Source organism: Stegostoma tigrinum, chromosome X, assembly GCF_030684315.1.
Source record: "Stegostoma tigrinum isolate sSteTig4 chromosome X, sSteTig4.hap1, whole genome shotgun sequence".
NCBI lineage: Eukaryota > Metazoa > Chordata > Chondrichthyes > Orectolobiformes > Stegostomatidae > Stegostoma > Stegostoma tigrinum.
The window spans coordinates 13720086-13726984 of record NC_081404.1 but is presented as its reverse complement, the minus strand read 5'-3'; the positions used below and the strand labels follow the sequence as shown (position 1 = coordinate 13726984).

Sequence of the window (6899 nt, the reverse complement as noted above, 5' to 3'; positions counted from 1 at the left end):
TCAGATCATGTATGGATTATTGTGAACAGAAGAAGGGTCCCGACCCAAAATGTCAAGCTTTCCAGTTCCTCTGATGCTGCTTGGTCCACTGTGTTCATCCAGCTTCACACAGTGTTATCTCAGATTCTCCAACATCGGCAGTTCCTACTATCTCTCTGGCTCTACAATCTCCTCCCTAGCTTCCCAGAGAATCCTAGGATACATCCCATCAGGCCCAGGGACTTATCTATTTTCACATATTCCAGAATTGCTAACACTTCCTCCTTGTGAACCTTAATCCCATCTAGTCTAATAGCCTGTATCTCAATATTCTTCACGTCAACATTGTCTTTTTCAGACCTGCTGAGCTTTTCCAGCGTTGTTGTTGTCGTTGTCAACTGTTGACTGGTCCATATCACTCCTGCCTGCAGTTACATTCATGCCTAGGTGTACTTGGATAGGTGTTCACCAATATTCTAGTGTCTTTAGAGAAAAGTAGACATAGCAGCGGTTAGAGTGCCTCATCTCCCCTTCCCGCTCCATATTTTGATTTGGCCCCTTCCCTATGTGCATGCTGCCCAGATATGCTAAATTAATCTAGTCCCATTTGCCAGCACCCCTCATTCATATATCCATCCAAATGCCTTTTAAATGTTGCAATTGTTCCAGCCACCACCACCTCTTCCGGTAGCTCATTCCATAACACGCATCACCCTCTGCGTGAAGACGTTCCCCTGAGGTCCCTTCAATATCTTTCCCCTTTCACCTTAAAGTTTTGAACTTCCCCCACCCTAGGGAAAAAACTTTGGGTATTCACCCGATCCATGCCCCTCATGATTTTATAAATCTCTATAAGGAAGTAAGTAATAATTACTGTATTTATTCTTCTATGAAGATTTCCAATACAGTTGTTATTCCAAATGCTTCCTTCCTTGGTTGTATTTTAAGTAGAGCTTAACATCATGTGGTTTGATGAGTCGTAGTTCATTTGGGACACACACATTATATTTACATTTCTGATCAGAACGAGTGAAGGTCTAGATAAGTTGGTAAAATATTTTGAGGGAATCTGGTCAGATTCACAACAGTGGTTTCACTGATGTTGGACTGAATAGTTTCATTCATGGCTGACAGCTTATTTTCAGTGTTGGGGTATTTGTGCCGACATGCTAACTACAAAGACGTCTTTCTACGTGTCATCATACTTGTGGAAATGTAACGATATTGGAGTGGGCACTTCTTGAATTACACAACAATGGATGAGCATTGTCCTTTTCATTCATTTAACATTGTGCTGCTCAAAAAGCAATCGAGTTGTGCAGTTTACACGTTTATTCAGCCGGACAGCAATGCCATAAGGTAAATCAACGAACAAAATTACACATCAAAGTGAAACAGAGTTCAACAGCGAAAGCTTTGCTTTAATTCCCATTTTAAAGATACCAACAAATACAGTGTGAACGTCCTGACTGCATTTCCCACAAACCCAAACTTTCACAAAGTTTACTTTATTTTGTCAACTGATGAAGATGTCGCTGTAGACTTCATGTCATTTAAGTATGAAACGTGAACAGGTTAATGCAGTCATTCCGAGTAGCAGACATGAAGTGAATATAAAGATGTCAACCACCGCTCTAAAAACAGTACTGAGGGAAAGTATAACCTCTGACAATGAACGGCTGGGAGGCACTGATGGTTTCAAATGATCCCTTGTTGACTGAGTCCTGTGCTCGACACCTCATACGTGGTTCGTCCACCCACCGTCGCTCTGTTGCTCGCGTACGAGCCACTTGAACTCAGTGAGGTCTCATAGGAAGATGATCCAGCTCCCCAACCCAAGCCTTGTTGCAAACCACCTGTCAAAGGGGCACAGAGAGAGAGAGAAAAAAAAAAACTTTTCTTGTCATCTTGGTGCTACAATTGAAAGTATAATTGCAAAATGATAAAGTAACTCAATTTGTGTTGTATCTTTCGCAAAGTACGACAGCCCTAGATGTTTTGCAGCCGCTTTCTCCAAGAAACAATTTGAAACCCTATAAATCCATCAGGACGATGAGAAAAAGCATGCGGAAAATCTAGCCCTTGAAGGAGGCGACTGGGAAGGAGAATGAAGGAAATGCTGACAGACGGAATTCTTAGAATTGGAGCCTCATGAACTGAAAGCTGGTTGGGTGATGTCAATCAGGGATGTGAAGTAGGCTGGCAAGGGCTGGTGATTACCGATCATTTGACAAGGCCAAATGATACAAGCATCTGATGTTGAAGGTGGGAAATGATGATGGCTGATTGGAATGAAGCTGAGCAGAACCTGACCAGAAAGAATCATCACACTTCACTTGGACCGCAAATTCTCTTACCTTGGCTCTGGACTTGCTGGATGTTGAGGGTTTTAACCCCACTTGCCATCCTGTTGAGAAATGAAACACACTCAGATCGCAGCAGGAAATTGCAGGAAATCACAGTCACCCTTTCACTCCGTTTTCCCAAGTTCCTCCCTCACCCAGAGACTCTGACATCTGCTGGGATGCACTTCTGAAAGGGCACTGTCAGCTTCCTTCGCCTCAGGCAAAGTGCCCAGTCTTTAGGTGCTGCTGTCACAGGCAGCAGGGGCCAGCAGGCCATGGGAGCGTGAGGAACGGGACAGCTGACCTTTACCCGGGACATGTAGATAATGAAGTGATTGTCACTCCCAGTGCCTGCAGTCCATTCCATTCTCAGAGACCAGAGCTACCAGTCAACTGCAAGGACGGACTGCAATTTGCCAGCACGGGACTCAATGTGATGGCTGCGATTAGCGACTGGCCCTGATCTTACCTTGCCTCCTCTCCCTCCAGCATTTTCTTGTAGGTCCCAATTTCAATGTCCAGTGCAAGCTTGATGCCCACCAGCTGTTCGTACTCCCTGGCTTGTTTGGAAAGCTCTTGCCCGGCTCTCAAGATGGCCTCTTCCAGTTCGCTAATCCTCATCCGAGAGTCTTTCAGAGAATTCTCGCCGCGTTCCTCTGCTTCTCGGATTGCATCTTCCAGTTTCAGACGCTGAGGAACATAAATATTCATTCGGCCAGTTTCTTCAGTATTTACTGGGGTCAGCTCAGTGTTCAGAACGACACCGAGGCAAAACGCTCCCGCCCCGCGCAATGATTTGCGGAGGGCGGCGTGACTGGCCAGCCACTGATTCCAATCGGAAAGGACAGCAGTCAGACCCCCCACGTTGTCAGAAAAGAACCCAGCCGAGCTGATCCTATCCCCTTATTGCCTTCCCGATAATAATGTCGGACAGAGAGGTAAGACAGAGAGAGTAAAAGAGACGTACAGATATTTACAACCGTTTCCCACCCCCTGTTCGCTTTCACACCTTTGCCTACCTCCTTTTTCAGGGCATCGATGGATGCTTTCAGTTTCCGGATTTGATCTGTCGACTGTTTAATCTCTGACTTCAGCATATTGAGATCATCGCCACATTGTCCAGACGCCATGGCCAGTTCCTGCATCTGCAAACAGACATTGGGAACACGTTAGTCGCACAGTTCACTTTGCAGCCCGCTGGAGAAGAACGCGACAGCGACACGTAATCTTCACCTTGGTTTGTTTCCAAGTTTCCGCTTCCTCGCGGCTCTGCTGGGCGCAGGCTTCGTACTGCCTCCTGGCATTGGCGAGGAGCTCCTCGACATCGAATTTCGGACCGCCCTCCAATTGCACATTGACACATGTGTTCTGTATCTGGGCTTGCAGCTCCCGGATTTCCTACATGTGGGCGGGGGCGGGGAGGCGGATGAAGATTGCAAGGTGATTGAAAACCATTCGGGCTACATTGCATGAGACTCGAATGGAAAGCAGATCAGAAAACGATAACAGCCCGAGCATTGCCACGTGTTTACCTCTTCATAGATAGACCGCAGGAAATCGATTTCATCTGTCAGACCTTCCAGTTTAGCTTCCAGCTCCACTTTGCTCATGTACGAGTCATCAACATCCTAAAGAGCAGAGGGAGGAAATGCATTGATAAAAGTGAGCAAAAGTCGCCGCAAACGGGGATCTGTACCGCGCATCGTTATAAAAGTCACCTTCTTGACCAGGACAAACTCATTTTCCATTTCTGTCCGCTTGTTGATTTCATCTTCGTACCTGGAACGAAAGAGATTGTTTTACCGATGCTCAGTCTTTCAGCCTGATCCCTATCACCGTCCCTGTTTTGTCTCTGTCTCCGCTAGTCGTTACCTTTCGGTTCCGACACAAGACACACACTGTCAGACGATGTTGTCGGAAGCATCAGCCGTGCTCCCACTTCAATCAAACGAGCGCGCAGACGAGAAGCGGCACAGCCCTGTGCAGTTCGGTTCGGTCTACATGGCAATGCTGCGGACAATTCCGTCAGCTGTCATTCTACCGGTTTGGCAAAGCGAACTCATTCTGTCCCTGGTATTTCTGTTTGGTTCGGACACGAACCCGCCTCCGAAGCAACCCGTGACTAAACTCAGCTGCAGCTCACTTACTTGCCCTTATAGTCCTCGACCAGAGCTTGCATTTGGACCAGGTCTGCCTCGAACCTCAGCTTCTCCTGGCCAAGTGCCTCCAGTTGTTTCTTCAGATTGTCAATGTAGACCTGGAACATGCTCTCGATGTTGGATTTGTATTCGCCTTGATCCTGCAGAAGTTTCAGTTTGATATTCAGCTCAGTATTGATCCTTTCCAAATACCGAACCTGGCGGGGTGAGATGGAGAGACAGATAGTTAGACGTTGCGACGGACACCACAAGGCACGAGAGAAAACGACACGGAGGACGTATTTGACAAACCCACCCGCCTGGACAGCACTGAACATTACCTTGCCAACGAAGTCCGCGAACTGGTTATTGAGTCCCTGAAGCTGCTTGCTCTCCTCCACTCGGATAGCCCGCTGGGTGGTATCGATTTGAGGCAAAGGGGTGCTCAGGTCCAGGGCAGCGGTTCTCTGGATCAGCCCTTGAGACATACCTCCCCCATATCCCCGGTAGCCCATTGAGCCTAAACCAGCCGCACCGACACTTATTCGGCTGAAGCTCGATCCACCGCCGCCACCATATCTGCTGGAGCCCAACACCGAGCCTCGGGAGATTCGGGCGCTTGAAACGGACTGTGTCGGTCTCAGGATGACACTTTGGGAGCTCCTGGGTCCCCGAACACCCCCTCCGCTTCCCGACAGGATCAGTCCAGTGGAAAACCCGGCTGCTCCGCCAATTGGGCCTCCCCCTCGGCTCCTGCTGCTGCGGGAGGTGCTGCTGGTGGTGCTGCTGATGATTTTCGATGTCATTTCGAGGTTTTTCACGACGTAGACACAGACTCGCAGAGACAGAGAGAGAGAGAGAGAGCACAGTCAGAACGTGAACGGCTCGGTGGAGCTGAGGACGGACTCGGCTGCTTTTATGTCCGTGTGAGTCTGGGTTGGCCAAGGGGCTGTCTGTTGACAAGGAACCGCCCAGAATGGAGCAAACCGGAGAGGGGAGGAACCAGCCGCCGCCCTGTGCCCCTGGGCCGGGGAGGAGAGGTGGGACCTGCACCTTTGCCGAGCGCCAACACCTGATTCTTTGCTTAGCTCGCCACTTGCAATCAGTCCAAGGTTCTCCAACACCGCCCACTCCTCCTAACCACCACCCCATTTTACATCGTCAGCTGTTTCAGGCCTTTTCTCAACTGGGCAGTCCCTGCTTCAACCGCATCTTCTCCTGAATGGTCACCCCTTTGCCAACCCATTACCCACATCCAGCTTTCCCCATTCACTTCATAGCCGGGATTTCGCAAATCCCGGTCGACCCGCGCACCCCTCCATGTTCGGACACTCCTTCTGGTCCCGAACCCACTTTTCTTTCTCCCTGTTTGGGCTCCCTCCAACCCTCAGACATTCTGGGCATTCCTCCACCTCTGCCCTCTTTGCACATTCGCCACTGTCTCCTCCCAAATAGTGCGTGCCTTTCTTCGAATACATTTTGAACATAAAAATCTGCCTCTTGGATCGTGTTTCTGATGTTGAACGTATGATTCGAAGTTGTTAAGTGCCTTGCTGACAGCGTTCGAGCGCTGAGTTGGTTTGGTGCTTGTTGGGGGGTGCGGGTGACAGGATGCAGCGAGCAAGAAGTGTGTGAGAGGCGCTTGGAACGATCCCCTTTGCACAGTCGCGCAGTTCCCGAGGACTGTGTTCCAGAGGCTCCACCAACTGGTGAAACGGGTGAATTCACAGGATCTCCAGCGCCTTCTCTTCCACAAGCAGCATCAAATGGAAAGTTCAGCGCTTTGGTGATGTGGTGGGAATGTCCCTAGCTCTGAGTAAGGAGGCCTGAGTTGCAGTCCTACTTGCTGCACAGTCGTGTCACAGCGTCTGAATATACACAACGAACTTTACAGTGCAGTTTGTGAACAGTTCTGGTCACCGCATTGTAAGAAGGAGGTGGAAGCTCTGGAAAGGGTGCAGAGGAGATTTACTAGGATGTTGCCTGGTATGGAGGGAAGGTCTTACGAGGTAAGGCTGAGGGACTTGAGGCTGTTTTCATCAGAGAGAAGACGGTTGAGAGGTGACTTAATTCAAACATATAAACTAATCAGAGAGTTAGATAGGGTGGATAGGGAGAGCCTTTTTCCTAGGATGGTGACGGCGAGCACGAGGGGTCAGAGCTTGAAATTGAGGGGTGAAAGATATGGGACAGATGTCAGAGGTAGATTGTTTACTCAGAGAGTAGTAAGGGAAAGGAACGCTTTGCTGGCAACGGCAGTAGATTCGCCAACTTTAGGTACATTTAAGTCGTCATTGGACAAGCATATGGACGTACATGGAATAGTGTCGGTTAGATGGGCTGAAGATCGGTATGACAGGTCTGCACAACATCGAGGTCCGAAGGGCCTGTACTGTGCTGTAATGTTCTATGTTTTATGTTCTATGATCAGTTTGCA

At 48.9% G+C, this 6899-nt stretch overlaps 1 protein-coding gene across 1 annotated transcript; it reads right to left on the bottom strand.

Moving 5' to 3' along the window:
• Nucleotides 1–1374: 1374 nt before the first annotated feature.
• LOC132207529 (keratin, type II cytoskeletal 8-like) lies at nt 1375–5371 on the bottom strand. The gene is made up of 9 exons (XM_059643421.1): nt 4804–5371; nt 4472–4680; nt 4043–4103; nt 3857–3952; nt 3558–3722; nt 3344–3469; nt 2794–3014; nt 2337–2386; nt 1375–1835 (listed from the first exon to the last, which is right to left on the bottom strand). Exons 1-9 carry the CDS (start codon nt 5266–5268, stop codon nt 1678–1680), a joined length of 1551 nt encoding a protein of 516 aa, XP_059499404.1. The 5' UTR covers nt 5269–5371; the 3' UTR covers nt 1375–1677.
• Between the last annotated feature and the right edge of the window lie 1528 nt (nt 5372–6899).

Excerpts from the sequence above, each read along its gene's own strand:
- LOC132207529 (XM_059643421.1), bottom strand. The coding sequence starts at position 5,268 with ATGACATCGAAAATCATCAGCAGCACCACCAGCAGCACCTCCCGCAGC. Across the intron at positions 4,681-4,803 it reads TCGCGGACTTCGTTGGCAAG|GTTCGGTATTTGGAAAGGAT; the intron begins GTAATGTTCAGT and ends TCACCCCGCCAG. Across the intron at positions 3,470-3,557 it reads AAACTTGGAAACAAACCAAG|ATGCAGGAACTGGCCATGGC; the intron begins GTGAAGATTACG and ends GTCTGTTTGCAG.